This window comes from Monodelphis domestica, chromosome 5 (genome assembly GCF_027887165.1).
Source record: "Monodelphis domestica isolate mMonDom1 chromosome 5, mMonDom1.pri, whole genome shotgun sequence".
Classification (NCBI taxonomy): domain Eukaryota; kingdom Metazoa; phylum Chordata; class Mammalia; order Didelphimorphia; family Didelphidae; genus Monodelphis; species Monodelphis domestica.
Genome location: NC_077231.1, coordinates 200,455,116 through 200,479,135, shown reverse-complemented (window position 1 = coordinate 200,479,135; position 24,020 = coordinate 200,455,116). Strand labels below are relative to the sequence as shown.

Below are 24,020 nucleotides of genomic sequence, written 5' to 3'. Positions count from 1 at the left end.
AAGCTTTGAATACCATGGAATGAAGGCTTCTCCAAATTAGAGGATCTAGAACTGAGAAGTCAACCCACTCCATATCAGTTGCTAACCCTCTGTTACTTTGTGACAGACAAAGCAAGATAGCTCAAATAGGGCTTCCTGAGGGACAAAAGGTGGTATGTGACAGGAGCGTTAGGTGACTGTCACCCCCTCTACTTCCCTTCAGACCCTGGTAGAGACAGTTCATATCTCCTTGCCCAAGAGCCTCAGTTCACTGGCTTTTTTTTTCTAGTCTGGCACAGCCCTCCCTTCCCCCTCCATGGAGAAAAGACCTACAAACTCCTGTCGATGCCATAGCTCTTCTCAGTAGCTACAGCTACGGAAGACCCGGAAAAGAAGGTTTTCAGCCCCAGAGACCTTGGCTCTTTCAAATGGTTAAACACTGGAAAGGGATCTCATTTTAATCAGTGGAAAGAACACTGAAGAAGATGTGTCACTGTCTGTTTTGTTGTTGAAGGATTAGATGAGATAACCATCAAGTGCCTGTCACATAGTACATAGTAGGTGCTCAAGAAATGCTTGTTCCCTCCTTCCCCCCAGCCTTCATACCTGTTCATCTGACTTAAAACCAAACCTTTGCCTCTGGGTCACTTCCCCCTTAGTGAGCTTTTTGAGAGCAACCATTATTCTGCTTTTCTGTGTATCCCAGTGCTTATTTAATACAATGCTTTACTCCTGTTAAGTACTTAATAAATGTCTTTTCAATCATTTATTCATTGAAAAAGATAGTTTGAGCCTAAGTGAAAGGAGCACTGATTCTTATAGCAGAATCCCTATATTCAGTCACTATTGTGAGCTAAAGTTTTTTGGATGTCTTCCAACTCTTTCAGAATAATAGAAGTAGCAATATCTATGAATCCTGAAAAACAATTTGGAGCTATTCAAGAAAAATAACTAAACTCTTCAACCTTTGACCTTTCTATCCTCTCTTGGACACATGCCCCACGGAGGTCAGAGACAGAAAGAAAGATGCCGTATATATACCAGAAGATTCATGGCAGTACTTTCTGTGGGTGGGCCTTCCTTGTATCCCTCAGGCTATCTGCTACAACTTCTTGGCAATGCTGAGAAGTAGGGTATCTTTTGCTGAAGAGGAGAAACTTAGATGGTCCATTAGGACAGAATAAAGAAGGAGAGATAGAAAAAAGGTTAGATTCCATCAGTGGCATCACAGCCTCCATGTAATGTATTGGGCTTGACTTCTTGATGTCCCCTAGAAAGGTAGCTCATTTCTGTTTTTCTCTAGGTTGTGCATTTGCCCAGTTCATGACTCAGGAAGCAGCTCAGGCATGTCTTGCAGCAGCTTCTGCAGAGACTGAGGTAAGATGTTTTCCTTGACATATAATTTAAGCCATAGTGATTTCCAGTGGCAAAATCTGATAGGGCAAACACCTTTGATTATTGTCATCTTTTGATTATAAGAAGATTTAATTCAGTTGACAGTAAGCATTGAGGTGTAGAGGATAGAAAGCTGATTTGAGGATCAGGAAAACCTGGGTTCAAGTACTGACTCTGACACGTGTTGGCTGTGTGACCCTGGGCAAGACATTTAGCCTCAGTGTACCTGGGCAATTTTCTTTTTCTTTTCTTTTTTTTTAAACTCTTCTGTCTTGGTATCATCTTTAAGACAGAAGAATGACAAGGGCCCCGAAATGAGGGTTAAATGATTTGCCCAGGATCACATGGCTAGGCATTATCTGAGGTCAAATTTGAATCTAGGTCCTCCCAACTCCAAACCTGGCACTCCTGTTACCTCAACCTGTGCAACTTTCTAAGACAAATAGATTAGGAGTTGATGCTAATTTGGATGGGACTATATTGCTGACGACATTCTAGAACAGGGTGATTTTTTTTTTGTTATTTTTGTATTGCCATGATTCTCTTCTCTTTAATAAAATGTATCCTTGTTTGTTCTTGTAGTAGCCTTGCCTGTAGTACAAAGTATTTACCAGTTTATAAAGCCTTATCAATTTGATTCAGCTTTCTGGACAATTTTGATAGCGAGGGACTATTCAGGGTCAGTAGTAAGTAAGGGCTTACTATTTGAAAGTATTTGTTTTTGTGTCTTAAGTCTAGAAACTGGTGCCCATTAAATGGTATACATTGTTACCCCTAGACCTGAATATCCTGAATTTGTATTTTAGATCAAAAGATTTGGATTGCTCTTCACGGTATTGCTTGTTAAATGCTTAAGTGTTTCTATCTAACTGTCTGTGTCTACCTGTCTCACTTAACAGACTGAGGATATATTTTATTTTAGGATGGAGGGCTCAAGCTGGATGGCCGAAAGCTTAAGGTGGACTTGGCAGTGACCCGGGATGAAGCTGAAAAATTGCGATCCAAGAATGTAAAGAAGCAAACGGGAACCCGGAACCTCTATTTGGCCAGAGAAGGCTGTGAGTAAGGGGAGACGAAGTGCACGGTTCCAAGGTCCATGGTCCAGGAGAATGCCACAAATACTTTTTGGTTGATGCATTTTTCACAGCTGCATTCTCATATCTCAGAAAAGATTCAGCAATAATATACTCTGGGTAAAATTTTTGCATTGAAAACCAAAAACTATATTACATGAAGAGATTCATATGACTTCTAAGATTGAAGTTCTAAATCCTGTGACCTTCTAGTTCATATTCAATTCAGAACTATTAAGCACCTTTTATGCATCATTCTGGCTTCGTAGATAGTTGGCTTTGATTAGTTAGGAGATGTCTTTCCATGTTGTGGAAAAATCAGGTCCTTGTATCTTCTTTGCCAGGGTGCATTTAAACATTTCACTGGAAGCTGGGCAGAAGCAAAGAGGGTGGATCAAACTCAAACCAGAAATCTTTTCTTCTTGTCACTATTTCTGCTAAAAGGTTTAGTGGGAGTATAGTTTTGAACCAGTTGTTAACAATATGATTTTGGATTCTTGATTCTTCCCTTTTTTGTGATTTAGGGAAACTCAGTATGGGAGCTTCCTCTTCACAGGCAGATCAGTTCACCTGTAACTTCCAGTTGTAGCTTCTCCTGAGGACATTTAGAATTTTTGTCTTTCCTGCAGTTACATAGTTGCTGTGTGTCAGTAGCATGCCTTGACCCCTAAGGCTTCCTGACTCAGCTAGCCCTTCTTATCTTGATCTCTGCTACTTCTCATTAATGCGAAGTTGTCTCTAAAAAGCCAGAAACAACACTCATAACAGCAGTTCCCCACAGACAAAATTGGGGAGCCCTCAGAAGAATCCAGAACTATTCTAAGTGCCGTGCTGTATTCTTTCAAGCCATATTTTGAACTTTAAAAAAAGTTTTATCCTCCCATCTTTAATATTTTCTGCTCTTACTAGTTCCATATTTGGACATCTTCATGGATGACTTTTGTTTATCTACTCAGAGTGCCAGTGAAGACTCACCAAGATTGGTTTATTTGTGTACATTTTATATTCTTCCCATATAATGTAAGCTCCTTGAGGACATAGATTGCTTTGAATCTTCAGAGCCTAGCACAATGCCTTTCACATAGAAAACCCTTAATAACTGTTCCTTGAGTTACGAGTCTCAATTCATTCTGTGGGTGATAACTGTGTATCAGAGACTAGAGAAGTTTACCTTGTAGATATCTGCACAATATGGATTATTGGGTTCTACTCCACGGTTTCTCCATCTAACATTCTCCTTACATATTCAACCTCTTTGTGAAAACAAAATGTTCAGTGTTTTAGACTTTAGGGCAGTTCTCAGTTCAGAGAATTGTAGCCTCTTTCTAGGCTGTACTGCTGTGTCCTGACCAGCATAGCCCTCTGGGTCTTGAATGCCCTTTGCATCATTCAGAAAACATTCCTCTGATTGCTCAGTGAAAACTCCCTTGGTGACCTCCTGGCCTTTTGCCCCCTTTTTTGCAGTGATTCGTGCTGGGACAAAAGCTGCAGAGGGTCTGAGTGCAGCCGATATCGCCAAGAGAGAACGGGTAAGTATACCTGGAGCCAGCTTTTAGGTGCTGGCAATCTGAAAATGTCGGTGCTTATTATGTACTTAGTGCTGTGGGGATTAAGGAGATGACTACAAGGCAGCTCCTGCCTACAAGGGGCTGACAGTTTCTTTCAGATAAGGCTTACATGTGAACCAATTAATGTAGTACATACATCAGTATCAGATATCATCTGAAATATCCGCAATCTCATTAGTGTATCTTTCTTTTTCTTTTTTTTTTTTAAACTCTTACCTTCTGTCTTGGAGTCAATACTGTGTATTGGCTCCAAGGCAGAAGAGTGGTAAGGGCTAGGCAATGGGGGTCAAGTGACTTGCCCAGGGTCACACAGCTGAGAAGTGTCTGAGGCCAGATTTGAACCTAGGACCTCCCATCTCTAGGACTGGCTCTCAATCCACTGAGCTACCCAGCTGCCCCTGGTGTATCTTTCTACCAATGCAGGTTACAGCTATGTGGTTTTGCTTTATTTAGGTGATCTCCATGGACTGGTATGGCTGAAAAAAATTCATACCCGGATGGCCACCCAAGCTTGTATCTGTGATGAATTATTAGGATAGGTCTTTCTATCTTAATACAATAAAGTATGAATTCTATAGTACTGAGATTAGGGGAAAATATAACCATATTCTAATCAGATAATAAGTGCAAAAAAAAATTAGAGATCAATGTCGGTTTGAGCTGGAGTCATCAGGAAAGCCTCTTGCAAGATGTGGGTCTTTGAGCTAAGTTTGGAATCATAATATTACAGTTATTGCAATGATACAAGTTCAACTGTTTGGATGCATGAGGTAAGGAAGTGTGAGAAGCTTAATGTTAATGCTAATATTATGAACCCAGGAAGCTAGAAGTATCATTTTGCCCTCCATATAAATAGTACAGGTTAGTAGGAGTTCAGTAGGAAGCAGAAATTCTGTAGTACACAATGGTAGGATTTGAACCATGCCCTTTGACTCCAAATCCTATGTTCTTTTCACTACCCAAGTGTGGTGTTTGTTCAGCTCATAGCTTTCCATTTTGCTTACTAAGATGCCCTGGGTGATATTTCCGTAGTATGATGGAGCCAGCTCTTACTTGTTCACTAGAGCTTAAATTTTCACTGTGAGCATTTACACTCAGAAACTGGCAAATAGGCCTTCATTATTGTCTTGTTACATGTCTAGACTTAAAGTGATAGAGAAAATATTAATAATACAGATTAAACTTGAGTGTGTTGTGCACACATTTTTTCTTTCTTAGGAAACTGATTTCATTAGACATTTACCAGCACACTTCTAAGTATTATGCTGTGCTTTGCCAAAATCAAGCTATATTTTGTCCATGATATCCATATATATTTTAGTAACCCTATTCAAAAAGAAATGAGGTTAGTCTGGTATGGCTTGTTCATCTTTGGTTTAAAATTTAATTAATTAATTTTTAAACTTTTACTTTTTGTCTTAGAATCAATATTTATTCTAAGGCAAAAGAGCGGTAAGGGGTAAGCACTTGGGGTTAAGTGACTGGCTAAGGGCCACATAGCTAGGAAGTATTTGAGACCATTTGAATTCAGGTCCTTCTGTCTCTAGGCCTGGAACTTTATCCACTGAGCTACCTAGCTTCCCCTGGCATAACTTGTTCTTGAGAAGCTCATGCTGATTTCTGATGACCACCTCTTCCCTTTCTAAGGGCTTACAGACTATCTTTAATAAACCATTCTAGATTTTTATCAGGAATGTTTATTGTAGACCTATTGTTTGAAATATCTACCTTCTCCTTTTTCAAAATCAGGTTATTTGAACAATGAATGGAGTATACATGGGCAAAAATGATGTCTTTTCATTTCCCTTTCTTTGGGGTGAATGGACACCACATTGCTTCCTTAGCACCCTGTATTGACTATAAGGCCATAGAAATGTGACTGGATTTTTGAGTTGTGCATGAGATTATATGACTTAGGAATTTACATAAGATATTTATTTAGCTGAGTAAACTTAAGCAAGTAATTTTATCATGTAGTAATATGCATTTTTTAAAGCACTTACCTTCTCTCTTAGAATTAATACTGTAAATTGGTTCCAAGGCAGGGGAGCAGTAAGAGATAGGCAGTGGGCTGGAAAGTGTCTGAGGCTAGATTTGAACCCATGACCTATCATCTCTAGGCCTGGCTCTCAGGCCACTGATTAAGCTCCTGCTCTGTGTTGGGAACTGTGCTTGGTGCTGAGGATACAAAGACAAAAATTAAACAGTCTCTGCCAGAAAGGAGGACAAAGGGAAGGCTGCATGTCCATATATAAGAATGTACATAAGAAACATAAGCTATTTTTGGTGGGGAGGGCAGTAGGAACTGGAGTATCAGGAAGGGCTTTATGAAGAACATGTCTTTTGAGCTGAGTTGTGAAGGAAATTAGAGTCTTAAGAGGAGAAGGTGAGAAAGGAATATATTCCAGGCAGAGGGAACAGTCAGTGCAAAGATATGGAAGGGCAAAACAGTCTTATATGTGAGGTTGAGCAAGAAGGCCAGTTTGCCAGGATTGCAGAGATCAGGGCAGGGAGTCATGTATGACAAAGCTGGAAAGGTAGGTTGGGACCAGGCTGTGAAGGGCTTCAAAAACCCAACAGAAGATTTTATGTTTTATTCTAAAGGCACATTAGACAGTTGTAGGACCCAGAAAAGGTCTAAATGGGCTAATAGTCTGAATATTTTAAGCTGAAAATCAATCAGAATAATGTAAAGTCTGTCCCTCAATAAGAAAATCAACTTCACTGATTACAAGATGGGGAGTTGTAGTTAGACAGCCATTCTCAAAAGGATCTGGGAGCTTTAGAGGAATACACTCAATGTTAGTCAGTGATATGGCAGCCAAAAAAGCTTATTCAGTTTTGGGCTGAATTCAGAGAGGTATACCTTTTTAGGAGTAAGCTGCTAATCCTGCAGCTTCCAAATTATGTGATTGTACATCAGGAAACCACTGGAATTTACTTAATAAGGAATGGTGATATGGTCAGACCTGTGTGTTTTCACTTGAATCAGCTGTGTGGAGGATTTGAATGACATGAGACTTGAGTCAGGGAGACCAATTAGGAGGCAAGAAAGAGATGAGGGCCCAAACCAGAGTGGAGGCCAGCTGAGTAGAGAGAGACAGGAACAATATGAAGGAGGACACAAGATTTGGCAGCTGATTGAATGTGTTTATTAGTTAGGATGAGTGAAGTATCAACAGTAACACCCAAGATTATAAACCTGGTATGTTGGAAGAATGGTGTTACCCTGAATAGAAAATGGGAAATTTAAAAGAAGGGTGGTTTGGGGGGTAGATAATGAGTTATATTTGGACTTGTTGAGTGTTTACTACCCCTGAGACTTGGAACTTAAAAAGTCAAATGAACAGCTGGATGATGGGCGACAAAAGCTCATGAGAAACACTAAGGCTAGATATAGAGAACTGTGAGTCATCTGCATGGAAGTGATAATTAAATCCCTGGGAGCTGATGCAGTTATCAAGTAAGAGAATATAGAAAGAAAAAGGAGAGGACCCAGAAGAGAAGCCCGGGGTAGACCCATGTTTTGGAGTGTCTCTCAGGGCCTCATTTCTTCATTTGTAAAATAGAGGTGTTTGAGTAATTAAAGGATTCTTTCCAGCTCTAAATCAGTGATTCTAGGATCTTATGCTACTCCATTAGAAGCCTTCATTTAGTTTGGCATTGTCTGACCCTTGGGAATCTGCACCTTGGACACTGATGCTTATTACTTTGATATTTCATAATCTTCTAGCAGCAGATGGATTAGGAGAATTTTTTCAAAAAGTTATTAGTCATGTTAAGTAACTTAAATTTCTTGCTGTGTTAAGTACTTTATTAAATGAAAAAAAGACATAATAGTTACTCTCACAAAATTTACTTTATTTTCTATGATTTTGTTTTATTTCATTTTACTTTCCACATTCTCTCCCTTCCTCTTCCTCTATCCATTGAGAAGCCAAGAAAAACAAAACCTATTACAAATATGTATAGTCATGCAAAACAAATTCCTTAGCCACGTCCAAAAAAAGAGAAAGAAAATAAAATATGTTTAATCTGTTCTGTGTCTTATCAGCTTTTTATGTGGGGGTGGATTGTTATTTAGCTATTTTCAGTGGTGACCCTCTTCCTGATCCCTTTTTGGGGTTTTCTTGGCAATGATGGTTTGCTATTGTCTTTTCTGGGTTCATTTACAAATGAGGAAACTGAGGCAAGCAGGGTTGTAAAGGTAGTAAATGTTTGAGACCATTTGAACTAGGGTCTTCCTGACTCTAGGCCCTGTACTTTATTCACTATGCCATGTAGCTGCCTCCTAGAGATGTATAGTCTATTTCTTCATGAATCCTTTGGAATTGTGTTTAGTCATGGTATTGATAAGAGTTCTTAAATTGTTCAAAGTTAATTATCTACACAGTGATATTGTTATTGTATGAATTATTCTCCTGGTTCTGCTCACTTATATAAGTCTTCCCAGTTTTTTCTGAAACCATCACCTTCATAATTTCTTACAGCAGAATAATATTCCACCACATTCATATACCATAATTTGTTCTGTAAAATTGATTAAAAAAAAAAAAGACACAGCTCTAGTCCAGCTTAGATTGGCACAGATGCAATTGCATGAGCCTAAAATTAATACTGTGAAAAGTGATGAGCAAATACAAGAAATTAAAGACATCATTTGAATACAGAGACTGTATCTTTGTGTATTTAAGTAGCCATACCATATAGTTCAGTGATGTGATTATAGGCACAGCCATTCCTTTGCCTCAAGGTGGCAGAGTTGAATTTCTGTAAGATCTCATCCTTTGAAAATTTATTTTATACTTTCAGAATAGACCAGATAGCATAGCAAAAACATATACCCAGGTCTCTCCTTAGGCTGGGTAAGGCCAATCTTTTCCATTTTTCTGATATAGCCGATCATTAATGATGAGATTCCCTGATTTTAGAGGGCAGCTCTTGTGGAGTTTACAAAACACTGTATTTGTTTGGAACCAGATGACCTGGGGCTGAGTTTTGTCCCTGTGGGACTTTGTGCTCTTTTTCATCTCATCTCACCTCACTTCTCTAATCTTCATCTAGAACCTACTTGTACTGCCTCTCTCACAGGGCTTTTGTGAGAATCAAATGAAATTACATAAAGCTCTGTGCAAAATGATGACTTTGGAGATGTCAGTAGCCAACTTCTTCCTCCTTGTTATCATTAATATTCTTTCTTCTTATTCTTTGTTAATGTTGCCATGTACTCTACGAGCTCACTGTTCATTGTTCTTACAGTTTGAACTTCTCAAACATCAGAAGTTGAAGGATCAGAACATCTTTGTCTCTAAGACCCGGCTCTGTCTGCACAATCTCCCAAAGGCGGTGGATGACAAACAGCTCAGGAAGTTGCTACTGACTGCAACGGGAGGGGGAAGGGCTGTCCGCCTGAAAGAGGTGAGGAGTGTGCCCTTTTCCTCCCCCTTTTCCTTTCTTTTTTTTTTTAACCCTTACCTTCCATCTTGGAATCAATACTGTGTATTGGCTCCAAGGCAGAAGAGTGGTAAGGGCTAGGCAATGGGGGTCAAGTGATTTGCCCAGGTCACACAGCTGAGAAGTGTCTGAGGCCAGATTTGAACCTAGGACCTCCCGTCTCTAGGACTGGTTCTCAATCCACTGTGCTACCCAGCTGCCCCCCCCCCCCCCCCCTTTTTCCTTTCTTTTAAAGAATCCCTTTGTGTTTATCGACATTTAAAGGAATGTGTGTCTGTGGTGGTGGTAGAGGTGGGTGGGAATGGACTATGCCAACATCTATGACTCAGTTGGTACAGGCAGGGTTTGGGATTCAGTAGTTGTTCTCTGTTTTCTGTGGTTTCAGACCACATTCCTAACCTTAGCCAAGTGCTGGTCACAATTGGGGTTTGCTAGGAATGGGTAGCTGAATCCATCACCAGAAATCTATTTCATTATCCTCAACAACTAATTTTATTGACTGTCTGCCAGATATAAAGGATAGCATGTGGTTATGATTTAATGCATTTTTAATTTGGTATGTATTGAGAAAATAACAACTGATATTTATATAATGATTTAAGATTAACAAAGTGTTTATAAACATGATCTCATTTGTAACAACTTGTTTATTGTTCCAGACCTGCGATTTTATTAGGTGCAGGGAATACTTGTATAGGTCCAGATTAGCAATTTATCTGTGGTTTAGAATCTCAGAGGATTCCTGGGAGCCATTGAAAGGTTACATGACTGGCTTTACATAGCTGATATTATGAAACCTAGTATTGGGACTCAACTTAAGTGCTGGCTTTCCTATTAGCATATTATTATTATATACTGATTTATACTGTTATTTAATTGTTTTATGTAAATCTCTTCTCCTCATCAAGATTGGAAGATCCTTGAAGTCAGTGGTCACACTTTGGTCTTTAAAGTCCCTCATAGGACTTTGCACAATGTTGGGCATCTAGATTCTCAGCAAAGACTTGTTACATACTGAATTCAGCATCTTAGTGACTTGAGGTCTTAGACTTTGCCATTATTTGGCTATGACTTAGAATCATTTTACATGCTATTTTCAAAAAAACCCAAACAAACTAGTAATGACTTAATAGATTTTGAACCGAAAATAAACCCCTTGAACTCTGAACCAGATTGAGTCTTCTCTCCATTTCTCTGTGTCTGTGTGCTCTTCATGGTCTTCCTATACCTGGAATCCCCTTCCTACTCAAATCCAATAGTCGGTACTCCTTCCTTTCTTCAGGAAGGTCTTCAAGGGTAAGATTGGTATAGACATACTTCAATTCTATAGCTTTTTCCACTTTCAAACACATAAATACTGAAGTTGACAAAGCTTATGTGCACTCAGATATTTCAGGAATCTCTAATTTCATCATACAGATTGCTACCACTTTTTAAAATTTAGTAGATGATCTTTAAGAGTTGCTGTGGCCAAAAAAATTAATCACCCTTTGACTAGCTTGGTGATGAGCTGGGCTAGCTTTCTATCAACAGCCATGGCATCTTTCATTAACTCTGTTCTTGAACACTTTCCAGTTTAGGAGATCCTGAGAGAATTTGCACCCTTTGAGGGTAGGATTTGAAAGTACAGCTTCACCTCTAAACCAAGACAAGGCTTTAGTGTAGGGATTCTAGGGAAGGAAATGACTGCCTATTATTGAATTAACTATGGACAGTTTAAAAAATGTTTAATTATCTTACTTTTCCTCTTTTTTCCCCTTTCCTCTTGCATATAAATTTGATATTCATGTTGATGTATATTTTTTAGAATCTAAGTTCTTAGAGGTCATGTCTGTTTCACATATTCTCTGTGTGCCCATCCACGTTCAGATAGTTTTCCCATTTTAAGTAGCCAAAGAACTTAGTTGATGTTGTTACAGCCATCCATATCAAAAATTTACTGAAGGTCAGGGAAGGTATCTTTTTCTCTTAATCAGATCAACATTGTTCTTTTGATTACCCACAGTGCCGAGTGATGCGAGACCTTAAAGGTGCACATGGGAATGTTAAAGGTCAGTCCTTGGGCTATGCCTTTGTGGAGTTTGAAGAACATGAGCACGCCCTAGCTGCCCTTCGTCACATCAACAACAACCCAGATATTTTTGGCCCTCAGAAGGTAAGGGGCATCATGCAGAGACATGTGGTTTACCCAGACTGTGCCAACATGTTGCTGTCCATTTCCCCCTTCTATTTGAATAGAGAGATGGGAAAAATGAAGGACATGAAATAAGGGGACAGGTCATAAAGGGAATTGTAATTTGTACAAGTTGCTTGTAGAAAGAACCAGTAAAGCTTACCATTGTCTGAAGTAAGTAAATAGCAAGACCTGGCTTATACTGTATACATACGTGACTTACTGTATCCACAAATGAAGATATTTGATGAAAGGCTTTCTGTCTTTTCCTTATACAGAGACCGATAGTAGAGTTCTCTTTGGAAGATGGCAGAAAACTAAAGATGAAGGAAATGAGAGCCCAGCGAAACCTGGTACTGACCTTAGGTTCTTGATTTTGTAGCTGTTTAAAATGTCCTCTGTTGTTTGTTTTGCCAAGGCCTTGAGCTCAGCTCTCTCTTACTTCAGAGCCTTTCATATCCTTAACTCTTAATTATTCAGGGACCATCAACTTGTTGTGCTTCTTCCTTAAACATTTCTTCCTTCTTCTGTTTTACATCTTGTTTTACATCTTACATCTGCGCTATTCTAGGAGGAGGGCAGGAGACAGGAAAAACTCCAGACTAATATGATTATTGATTAGCAGCTCCAGTTAAAGCTTTTGGTCAGGATAGATGATGAAGAATTTTATTTTCAATATTATCTCTCTATTCTCTCTGTTTTTACTGCTCTTTGGTTCACTAGACAGTGTATAATTCATAGTGTAGTTTTTTTAAAAATTAAAATAAAAAAAACCAAACCCTTACCTTTCATCTTGGAATCAATACTGTGTATTGATTGATTCCAAGGCAGAAGGGTTATAAGGGCTAGGCAGTGGGGGTTAAGTGACTTGTCCAGGGTCATACAGCTAAGAATTATCTGAGCTCACATTGGAAACCAGGATCTCTCATCTCTAGACCTGACTCTCAATCCACTGAGCCACCTGGTTGTCACCATAGTGTAGCCTTGATAATATATTTCTTTAAAAAATTATGCACACACTTATTTTGTTCTTATTTTATCTTATTTTGGCTATTTTAAAAATCATATTAACTTGCCTATTCAGCAAACTTTTAGGGTACAGACCATTTAAGTATGACATCTAAATAGGACAGTAGGTCTGACCAAAAGGGAGTGTAAATTTAAGTGTTGTTCAAGGACTTTTGATGTGCTATAAAAAGTAAATGTGCAGTTATTGTCTAAAAATATTGTGTTATTGCTTTGGAAGCAGTTCAAAAGTTTCTTGCTTTTAGATCCCAGGTATTTCCTTTCCTTCTTATCCTTCTCAGACGAGGAGAGACTCTCCTCATCTTCTCCTGACCCTTTGGGACAACTATAATGCAGGTCAGATGGCTGTTACTGTTTTCTTTAATCCCCATGGGTTTGGGGAAACCAAAGTATGCTGCTTCTTCTGACTCTACTCAGTTCACATAAAATCCATATTCTGCTGAGACTTATCAGCAGGCAGGTTTCTTAGAGAAACCAGGTGGGAAACTCACTGTGAACTCTTGTTTTATGCAGCAGAAAATGAAATCAAAGCCTGTAGCTGATGAGCCCCCAAAAGACCAGCAGCAACAGCCTGGGAAGTTCCAGAAGCATAAGGCTTCTCACAGCCACACACAGGGCCCAGGCAAGCTTCCCCTGAAACCAAAAGGGACGATACCAGGTTCATGGGCAGGATTCCAGACCAAGGCTGAAGTGGAGCATGTGGAGCTGCCAGATGGGAAGAAGAGGAGAAAGGTCTTAATGCTCCCCTCACACCGAGGGCCAAAAATCAGGTGGGAAGAAGCTTAGGGCAGCAGTGGGTGGGCAGAAGGGGAGGAGGGGGCTTATTTTTTAACTTAAAATTTTTTTTCAATTACATGTAGAAACAATTTTTGACAATTGCTTTCTGACATTTTATGATTCAGACTTTTCCCTCTTTCTCCCTCCCTGAGGCAATCTGATATGGGTGATGCCAGAGCTTTCATGTAGTATATATTTCCATATTCCCCATGCCATGACAGAAGACACATATCACACGTTCAATCCAAAACTCATGAAGAAAATTAAGAGAAAGATGTCATGCTTTGTTCTGCTCTCAGACTCCCAACAGTTACTTCTTTGACTTTGGATAGTATCATGAGTCCCTTGTGGATATCTTCAAAATTTTCTTTGCTGATAATAGTTTAGTCTTTCATGGTTGGTCATTATACAAACAAACAAAAAAAAACCCAAATTAGTTTTCCTTACTATGAGTCTAGAGATTGCTTGTAATAGTACAATGTTTGGCCTACTGAACTATAAGAAAGATAGCATCTTTTTAATTGCTGGAACTCTGGCCTGTGTGGCCCTTGAGAGGTGACCCGGAGTGAATGCTTGGCTCTGTGATTACAGAATGCGGGACAAGGGCAAGGCTAAGCCTCCTCCACCCAAAAAACCGAAGGTCCAGATGAGACATCAGAAACAGGAGAAGCGGCGCTCCGTGTCTTTGCAGGTGAGGACAGTGTGATGGGCCTGCCACCTGCAGGCACGTTCTTGACACTTGTTTTCTTAGGGAAGAGTTGGAGCTGTGGGGCTGGGCTGCAGCTGCCTTTCCTGAGTCCTCTTTCCAGTAGGGAAGGCCCTTTCTGAGTGTGTTGGGGGAAGGGGTATAGGGAGGTTCATGAGAATATCCAGGATTGATGATGGTTCCAAGAAGCATTTCTCTCCTTCCAGGCTCATTCATGACTTCCCCTCTCTATAGATTCTTGGGAAGAGTTCAGGCTGGAAAGGGTCTTTCTTTTAGACCGTGGCCAGGCTCTGGCCTGACATAGCTGAACTGATGAGGTAACAGTCTGAACTCTGGCTCAAATCCTCCGACACGCATCTCTGTCTTCTCCTTCAGGTTTCTAGATTTGCTGCCTGTGGGGCACTCACAAAGATGCTCCTCTTTTTTGTCACTAGTGGTAGAGAGATAGTAGAGTTGTTTTTTTTTTTGAGCTCTTCTCTGAGGAATCCTGTCAGATTTCTTGAATGGAATTTAGCTTGGGAAAATTTCTTATTGATGAACAAGCCTTTTGAGTACTGCATCCTTTGGATGGCCAAAGTAAAGGTGAGATTCCAGATTAATTCCCTTTTGCCTCCTCCATTTCTCCTGCAGGTGCCGAAGAAGAAGGCTAAGGGAAATAAGTCAGAAATTCGATTCAACCAGCTGGTTGAACAGTACAAGCAGAAAATCCTAGGACCCACAAAGGGAGCCCCTTTTGGAAAGAAGAGCAAGTGGTTTGACACTTAACTATAGCAGCAAATGGCATAAATACCTGCCTCCTTTACTGCATTGCAGAACATCCTGTCCAGTAGTCTTGTGTTTTTCATTGTAGGAAAAAGATTATGGATTGCTAAGGTCATCTTCTTAGCCCTGTACTGTTCAACTCTGACAACAATTCCTCTCTCTGGGTCTGATAGCCATAGAGAGAAATGTCAGAGAAATGTGATAATCATTTTGTGTTTATATCTAGATTGTTTATGGAGCTGTATCTTGTTGTTCCATATTTATTCTTGTTTCTCAAGTGGAAACAACTGTAAAAAAATTCATCCTCATGTTGATTTTTAATATATCTATTTTGATAAACATCCTGTCTCAAGGAAAAAACTTAAACTGTTTTTAAAATAACAAATCATGCTATTCATGAACCGTCATTATATTCTTGTATCTAACTGCACAGTCTTTGTATACTGAATATGTAGAACTGTAGGTAAGAGTCAGAAGGGATGAAAAGTCCAAAGTAATGCTCCCTAATCTCATAGGTTTGCCTCAGCATAACTATCTTGAACTGTAGGTGAATTCTATGGCCCACTAGGCTTATGTCACCCACTAAGAAGTCTCCTCTTCAAATGCATCTTTTTGTGATACATTTACAAATCATATGCCACAACTTCTCAGCATATAGAGGAGGAAGTTGGGAGGGACACACAAGTACAAACTTGCTACCATTCGTTGTCCCATATCATATAGGTGTTTATCCCTCAAAAGTTATAGTAGGAGGCTCTAGTAGGTGGCTCGGTGGATAGAGCACTAGACCTGGAGATGGGCAGTCCTGGGTTCAGATCCTCAGATACTGGTTGTGTGACCCTGGGCAAGTCACTTAACTTCCATTGTCTTCTGTTTTGGAAGCAATACAAAGTATTGATTTTAAGATGGAAGGTAAAGGTTTTTAAAAAATTATAATAAATAATCACACAAAAAAATAAAAGAGGGGAGCAAAATTTTGGGAACTGTCATCAGGACCTCAAAGGATGGAATAAATTCCTAATGGTCTGGGGCAGGGGAGAGAGATAAAGAATGTGATAGTGAGTTTAAAAAGTGCTACAGATATTTGAAAATGCTACAAAAGCATTCCTAGTACCTAAAACATTTCAGACTAAGCCACCATCTTAACCTCTCACAGGCTCCAAGTTTTCACCTCAGCCTGCTTGAGAACATTTTCTGTGCTGATTTTATAATGTCAGTGGAAAGTTGGGTTCATTTTGAGAAATCTAATTTATAACCACTTTTGCTGGAAATGATTATCCTTAAAGTAGGAGAGGAGATTGCTGTATTTATGCTTTAAAAGGTGCTGAAAATGAGTGTTGACAACCTTTACCCCAAGCGGGCAGAGAAGGATGTTTGGTTATATAACAGGAATATATGCTTGCATAAATGCATTGTCTATTTTTTAAAAATTCTCTTCTGAGGAAACAGAGCTTTCTGCATTACTTGCCTACATTGGATTCTACTCGACTCAACAATTAAGTGACTTGAAAGTCAGCTTATTTCAGGCATTCCTATAATTAAAATTTGTATCTCTGCTAGTGCCTAGCATAGTGTTTTGCACCCAGCAGCCCATTAAGTATTTATCAAATGAATGAATGAATACCTCCTCCTCTGTGATGGAGCATGATTTCTACACTTAGCTCCCAGGACTAGGAACTCCTGCTGTTTCTCCTCTCCCAATGTCAAATCCTGGGCAAGCCAATGACAGCTCTAATCTCATTTTAGGCCAACATAGTTGATGCATAGAAAGCAAGGAAAAATGTTAAATGATACCATTACAATTGAACTATTTATAATTATTATTTACTTGGTGTTTGACCATGGCAGATCGTTTGGGAAAAAATAATCTTCAAGCCAGAGCTTTCTGTGGGTGGAGTAAAAATGGAGAAATAACAAAGGAGAATGAGGCCTTAGAGCAGGAAGTAGCAGCCAACTAGGAATCGGTTTACAAGGTGTCCTAGAAGACAAACTGGCCTGCCCCTTCGTGTGTAACTTTGTGGCAACCTTCTGTATTACATTAATAAAATATGTTTACGGAAAAAGTTTTCCTTATTTGTCTCTGGCAGCTAGAGGGGAAAGTAGATCTAATACTAGATTCAAGTTGGGAAGATCATCCGAGTGGAAATCTTGGCCTTAGACATTAGCTATTTGACCTTGGACAAGTCACTGAGCCCATCTGCCTCAATTCCTTCCCCTGCTATATAGATGATAATAGCAACATCCTATAATGAGGATTAAGTGAGGTAATACATGGGAGGTGCTTTGTAAATCTTTAACTGCAATGTAGGTGCTATTATTTTTTTAAAGGTTCTAATTGAGAATCCAAAAAAGCCTGTAGACCCTGTGTGAAGGGCTGGGAATTCATAGGCATGATAAGCCTTAGCTGCAAGAAATTCAATTATTAAAAAAAACCCCAAAACCACAGCAGTGAAGTACGTTTTTCTTTTATCTTCTCTCTGTCCCTCTCCCTTTTTCTCTTTCTCACTGCCTCTGTGTCCTCAAGCTGACACCCCATCACCAGCATGCTCCTCTTAATTAAAAAATCCTTTTAACATCCTTTTAATGAGATTTTTTCCCCCTTCTGATGCCACTATGGAAAAGAAATCTTACAACTCTCGTTCCAGGGTGGGGAAAACTTTCCACGCCACAGTGAACCTAAAATAGAGGCAGGAGCCCAGAACAGTTTTACAATGTCATTCTTGCTGCTGGGGAGTTATGGAGGCTTGCTTTTCAATCAGAAAATAATAATAATTTAAAAACCCCAACAAACACCCCTGCTGTTAGTGCAGGAGCAATAGTGATTAAGCCCGGCAGGAGGTAAAGCCGGAGAGCACTCACTGTAACACCAACGGCACTTTCTCCAGCAGGGCCCCTGGGGAGCAGAGCAGGCTTGCTTTACTTCAGAGGTGAATTAAAAACCCAAGTGAGATGAGCAAGGCTTAAAGATGAAGGCTTTCTATTCCACAAAGAACCCTAGATCTCTAGTGAGAGGTCCCGAGTTTGAATCCTGGCTCCACCACTTGTTAGTGACATGGGCAAGTCACTACATCTCCAGACCTTGGTTTCCACATCTGTCACATGAAATAGATGGTCTCCAGATCCCTCCCCGATATCAGTCAATGATCCCAAGAGACCGGCTGGTTGTTGACAAAAAAGAAGTCCGATAAGACAATCGGGAAACTCCTGGCACTAACTGGGCATTGGCAGGTTCCCTTGGAGATTCCATTTCTTTCCTTTTGGCCCAGGATGGGGCTTCAGCCATCTCTGTGCAGGTCCCTTACCATTGCCTTCCCCATAGACTTCCTCACCTCCATAGCTTTCTTTGTACATTGGTCCTGTCCACAGTGTCTGTGACCCAGAAGCCCCTGCTTTCTCGTAGATCCTCCCACAACCCCCCCTGGCTGTCCCCCAGAGCCTAGGATGCTCTCCCTCCTTGCCGGGGCCTCCTGGCTCTCTTCGGGGGACCTCTCCACATCCCTTACTCCCATCTGCTAATGCCCCTCTTCTGAGATTGCTCGACTTCTGTTGTGTGTGCAGTTAGTTATGTGCTTCTCCTATTAGGATGTACCTTCCTTGAGGGCAGGCACTGTTTGCCTTTTCTCTCCATCCCCCAGACTATAGCTTAATGCCGGCACCATAAAGCACCCATATAAAGGATTGTTTACTAACCATTGAGTCTAAAATCCAATTAAAAACGGATTCCAGCTCTGGCAAATGTTTATGAAAAATGAGAGGGGCCTGGGGCGGGGGGCATTCTCTATAAATGTGTGATGTGGGCATCTCTGAAGATATTGATGGCCGGAGAGCTCCCTCCATAGTCTTGTGGCGTAAAGCGAAGGGCCCTGCTTGGGGCATCCCCAGGCCCGGGACTCAGCTCGGTGTCATCCCAGGGCCGGGGATTTAGAAACCCACATCATGGGAGAGTTGCCACCGTGAACGAAGAGGAAGCCACTGAGTTTTGCCAATCTGGCTAGAACTCCGGCTTCTATGGGTCTCCGACGTGTTGATGAGCCTGCTGGAGGCCAGGGGAAGAGAGGGAATTCTGCGGAAGAGGTGGGGCGTGGGAGGAGCGTGTGTTTGGGGTCTGTTCCCATGTGCTCTTCCGGGTTATCCCAATGGCAAAGGGATGTAGAGAGTCCTTAAAGGCGGAACAGTCTGGTCCATTCAAGGGGGTGGGAGGAGAAGAGCTCTTCAGGACTAGGGGCAGGTTCCTGAAGAGAACCCCCAAAAGGGAGAGGGGAAGCAGCCAATGGCCTCCTCGCAGATGCTTCCTAGCCAGACCCCAGGCCCGTGGCTAGGGAGCCCAGGAGGAAATCAATTCCTCGGCTTAGACGAAGGGCGTTTTCTGAATTAGACAGACTTCCGGCTTGGAAGGCTCACAAGCGGTAGGAGTCCCTGCCTTTTTTCAGGCTGCTGGCTCTAAAGAAAACTAAAAGTCGTCGTAGAAGAAATTCCCTCAAAATAGGACCCCTTCGCCTACATCACCCTCTTTTCTCCCCCCAACCACTGACATCCACCTTGACGTGAAGAAATCCCGAATGCTTACAAGCCTTCCCGAAGTCAGCTCGTCCGTCTTCAACTGCACAGAGAGAAGTGGCTAGTTATCTGGTTCCTTGGAATCAAATGGTTAAACGAATCCAGATTCTTCTGGGGCCAGGAGGTTTTCTGAATCTCACTTCTTCAACTGGGAACCTGCAGAAGTGGCTCTGGTTTGCAGCCCTTAATGGGGGAACAGGAATGAGATTCCCAGAGAAGTGATTGCCTCGTTACCGGCCTTCTTGGAGAAAGACGACCTCGAGAAAGAAAAGCGATTTGGAGGCTTATTTGGAAAGTAATATTTCAGGCTCCACCGTAGTGTTGAGGAAAGAATCAAATTTATAAACAGAGGACAAGGTTCAGCATCCCAGCTGCCGCCAGGTGGTGCAGTGGACCCAGCATTGGCTCCAGCGTCAGGGAGATTGAAGCTGGAATTTGGACTCCGACATTGACCAGCTATGTGACCCTGGACCAGTCACTTCACCTCTGCCTGCTCTCAGACTATATTTCTAGAAGGAAGATCTAATACTATATGCATATCTATAGAAGGAAGATAATCCCAGTTGATGTGAGTGATGTGAAAATTAGATATAATATCTGCAAAGCATTTGGCAAATCTTAAAGCCCTAAATAATGGCTGGCGATTACTATTATTATTATTCTTAGGTGTGATCCTTGGAGAGCTCTTCTCTAGTCCTCAGATTCCTTTAAATTCTCTTATGATCCCCGACAGATCTCAATCTTGGGTATGACAAACCCCACACCAGCTCTCATGCCTCAGTTTTTGTAAATGATTGAACCGAACAAATGAATTCTGGGCCCAAGAAGTTCATTCATTCAGTAGAGAATTTAATTGGCTGAGTTTAGCTATAGCCTATCGATCCAGCCATCCTTGAGGTTGATGACTTTGGATTTTAGGAGCTGTACAATTTAGTGTCTCTCGAGGAAGAAGTCGGTGACTGTAGACATTCGCTTTGAATCTCCTTTGTTGCTATTTGAGTAAAGTGTCGTCCCAGCATTTCTTCTGTCTGCTCTGTCATCCTAACCTCTCCCTTAGACACTGTGCTGTGCTCAGAAGCAATTTTTCAATCCTCTGGAACGTCTTTATTTGAAAATGTTCTCTTCAGGGCCCGAGAGAGTCTTCCTCAGGGAGGGTTAGACATGTGCAAATTTCACTTTTTCAGAATTCAGCTGTTTCTGAATCATTTAACATACCAGAAAGAGAAGAGGAGAAAGCAAAGTTGTTTTGAAAATAGAAAAAAAAATGGCCTTTTTTTCCCCTTTGCTAGCTCTAACTCTGGAACAAACGGATTGATTTGGCACGAGCTTTCTTACCAGAGATGATAAATACAGCTCCAAAGGGATTAGTTGGGGAAGCTATGAGTGAGAGTAAAGGAAGCTTGTTCTGACTTTAATGAATGTTTATGACTAAGTGAGGCTTGCAATACAAGTGAGTAGAATAGACAGTTGCCTATATGATATGATCCAAAAAGGGAAAAGGAAAGACTTTTACCCAATTTGTTCTGAAAGCTGAAATTTTATCTTTAGAAGACATGTTATATAATAATAATATTCAATAAAATCATAATGATAGAAAATTATGACTATCATAATTATAATAAAATTATATAATCATCACATAGAATTATAATTGCATAATAAAAAACTATTATACAATACTATAGAATTCAATATAATATAAAATTGCTATATAATTATATATAATATAAACTTATATTAAATGACTCTTTTTTTTAGGGGCATGTGATAAGACCTGCCAATATTTTAGTTTGTTATAAAATTCCAGAATGAGCAGAGGCTTGGGATATTTAGTCCATTTCTCTCATTTTCCAGATTAGGAAACAGGTCTAATCAGAAAAACCCTTCTCTTTGAGCATGGTGGCAGCACAAGTAGGAAGAGGGGCTCATAAGTGGGCAAAAGAATGTCCCCAAAGGAGACTTAGTCATTGTATTTTTGATGTGTCCTACATTTTCTTTTCTTTCCTCCCTCCCTCCCTCCCTCTCTCCCTTCCTTCCTTCCTTCCTCCCTGCCTCCCTCCCTCCCTCCGTCCCTCCCTCCCTCCGTCCCTCCCTCCCTCCGTCCCTCCCTCTCTCCCTTCCTTCCTTCCTTCCTTCCTTCCTTCCGTCCTTCCTTCCTTCCTTCCTTCCTTCCTTCCTTCCTTCCTTCCTTCCTTCCTTCCTTCCTTCCTTCCTTCCTTCCTTCCAAATCCTTACCTTCCATCTTAGAATTGATTCTAAGTATTGGTTTTAAGGCATACAAGTGGTTAGGGCTGGGCAATTCGGGTTAGGTGACTTGCCCAGGGTCACACAGCTAGGAAATGTCTGAGGTCAGATTTGACCCAGAACCTCCCACCTCTAGGGCTGACTTTCCATCCATGGAGCCACCTAGAAGCCTCCAAGAAATGTTTCTATCAGTGTCTGTTCTCCTGGCTCTCAGACTATCCTCCTCCGCATATCTCTAGATGTATCTCTTCTTCCTACTTCTTCCCCACAGCCAGACTGACATCCTGCCTGCAAACATTCCTCTAAGTGACAGCAGGAAATAGGAAGATTTTAAAGACCAACAACCTCAACCAAGGGAAGTCACAAACACAGTTCTTAGTAATTGAGGTCACTTATCCCAGGTTTAAAATCATCTCTTCTAGGAACTCCAGCAAAGTGTGTACGATGGGGAAAAGACTAGAACTGGAGGGAATCCTGGCTTTACCATTTGCTGTATGCCTCGGACAAGCCATTTTATCTCTTGGTCTTTCTTTCTTTCTTTCTTTCTTTCTTTCTTTCTTTCTTTCTTTCTTTCTTTCTTTCTTTCTTTCTTTCTTTCTTTCTTTCTTTCTTTCTTTCTTTCTTTCTTTCTTTCTTTCTTTCTTTCTTTCTTTCTTTCTTTCTTTCTTTCTTTCTCTTTCTTTCTCTTTCTTTCTTTCTTTCTTTCTTTCTTTCTTTCTTTCTTTCTTTCTTTCTTTCTTTCTTTCTTTCTTTCTTTCTTTCTTTCTTTCTTTCTTTCTTTCTTCTTTCTTTCTTTCTTTCTTTCTTTCTTTCTTTCTTTCTTTCTTTCTTTCTTTCTTTCTTTCTTTCTTTCTTTCTTTCTTTCTTTCTTTCTTCTTTCTTCATTTGTACAATGGGGACCAGGGAGCAATCATTGATTTAGTGCCCAAAGGGACCTTAGAGTTCATTCTGTCCCCAGTTTCCAAATATCAGGATGTTGGGCATGACAGAGACAGGTCTAGATGGTTGGCCAAATTGTTCACAGCACGTTGCTCCTGTTGTGTTGAAACTGTTGTAAAGGAATTTTAAAGGGCTTTGGCTCTGGCTCGACTAGGAAAGTCAGACTGGTGTTAGTGGAAGGTCAGGACTTGGGTTCTGTTCCTCATTTTGTCACCAACTGGCTGCTCCTGAGTAAAACTCCATCTGGACCTCCATTTGGTTTTTACCAGGAGAGGAGAGAGAAACTTTTGAGGATGAAATATTTAGAACTAGAAGGGACTGGTCCAGTGCCCTCCTTTTACACTTAAGGGAAACTAGTCTAATGTCAGGTCGGAAGTAATGGACTAATGTCATCTCCGATTGCATCAAGGGGAATGGACAGTGATAGTTCCATCTCTTTCTGCTCTGGAGAAATATAATAATGGGGCTAGTTTGGGGCAGTGAGGGGCATTGAGTTAGCCCAGGGGATGGAGTGCTGGGCTTGAAGTCAGGAAGACTCATCTTTCTGATTTCAAATCTGGTTTGGACACTTCCTAGCTGTGTGATCCTGATCGAGTCACTTAACTTTGCCCCAGTTTCCTCATCTGAACAATAACAAAACATTTGGGGTGCCACATTTTAGGGAGGACAGAAACAATTTGATGAGTTTTGAGAGGCCTTGAGATCGTGTCTCCAGGTGAAGGAATTGGGGATGCTAAGATTGGAGAAGGAACGATTAGGATGACAGGGTAACTGTGGAAAAAGGGTGTTAGACTTGCTCTTCTTTGCCCTAGAGGGCAACACTAGGAGCAACACAGAATGCTGCAAAAAGGCAGATTTGAGCTTGATAAAAGAAGAAAGTTCCTCAAAATTAGAGCTGTTTTGAAGTCCTTGTTAATGTGTTTAAACTAAGGCATCTAATCTAAGGGCTGCTGCAGTGGAGAATTCATTCTCATTTGAAGCCTTTTTTTTTAAATAAAGATTTTATTTTACCAATGACACGAAATAACAAATTTAAATATATGTTTTCCGAAGTCATATGATCTGAATTGTCTCTTCCCTTCCCCACTCCCAGAGCTGGCAAGCAATTGCATCTGGGTTATAGACGCATTATCATGCAAAACCTATTTCCATATTGTTTATTTTTATAAGCATATAATCTTATAAAACCAAAACCCCAAATCCTATGCCCAAATAAACAAGGGATAAATCATCTGTTTTCTTCTGCATTCCTTCCTACTCCAGCCGTTCTCTCTCTGGAGGTGGAGAACATTCTTTGTCAAGCCGGATGACATCTGATCAGGGATCTTGCAGAAAGGAGCCAGGACTCAGGGAGACCAGATTCTTCA

At 40.7% G+C, this 24,020-nt stretch overlaps 1 protein-coding gene across 4 annotated transcripts in view; it reads left to right on the top strand.

Annotated features, from left to right (window-relative positions):
* Positions 1 to 16,976, top strand: part of RBM28 (RNA binding motif protein 28) — a 42,837-nt gene extending 25,861 nt beyond the window's left edge. For 2 of the 4 annotated variants that reach the window (XM_001371842.5, XM_016426144.2), the window contains exons 11-19: positions 1,283 to 1,356; positions 2,297 to 2,432; positions 3,912 to 3,976; positions 9,275 to 9,433; positions 11,475 to 11,624; positions 11,921 to 11,995; positions 13,182 to 13,438; positions 14,037 to 14,136; positions 14,782 to 16,976. In XM_001371842.5, coding sequence (XP_001371879.2) covers positions 1,283 to 1,356; positions 2,297 to 2,432; positions 3,912 to 3,976; positions 9,275 to 9,433; positions 11,475 to 11,624; positions 11,921 to 11,995; positions 13,182 to 13,438; positions 14,037 to 14,136; positions 14,782 to 14,916 — 1,151 coding nt within the window. In that variant the 3' untranslated portion in view covers positions 14,917 to 16,976. The remainder of the gene's footprint in view (positions 1 to 1,282; positions 1,357 to 2,296; positions 2,433 to 3,911; positions 3,977 to 9,274; positions 9,434 to 11,474; positions 11,625 to 11,920; positions 11,996 to 13,181; positions 13,439 to 14,036; positions 14,137 to 14,781) is intronic. The other 2 variants (XM_056799672.1, XM_016426145.2) reach the window with 1 other exon arrangement.
* The last annotated feature ends 7,044 nt before the right edge of the window (positions 16,977 to 24,020 follow it).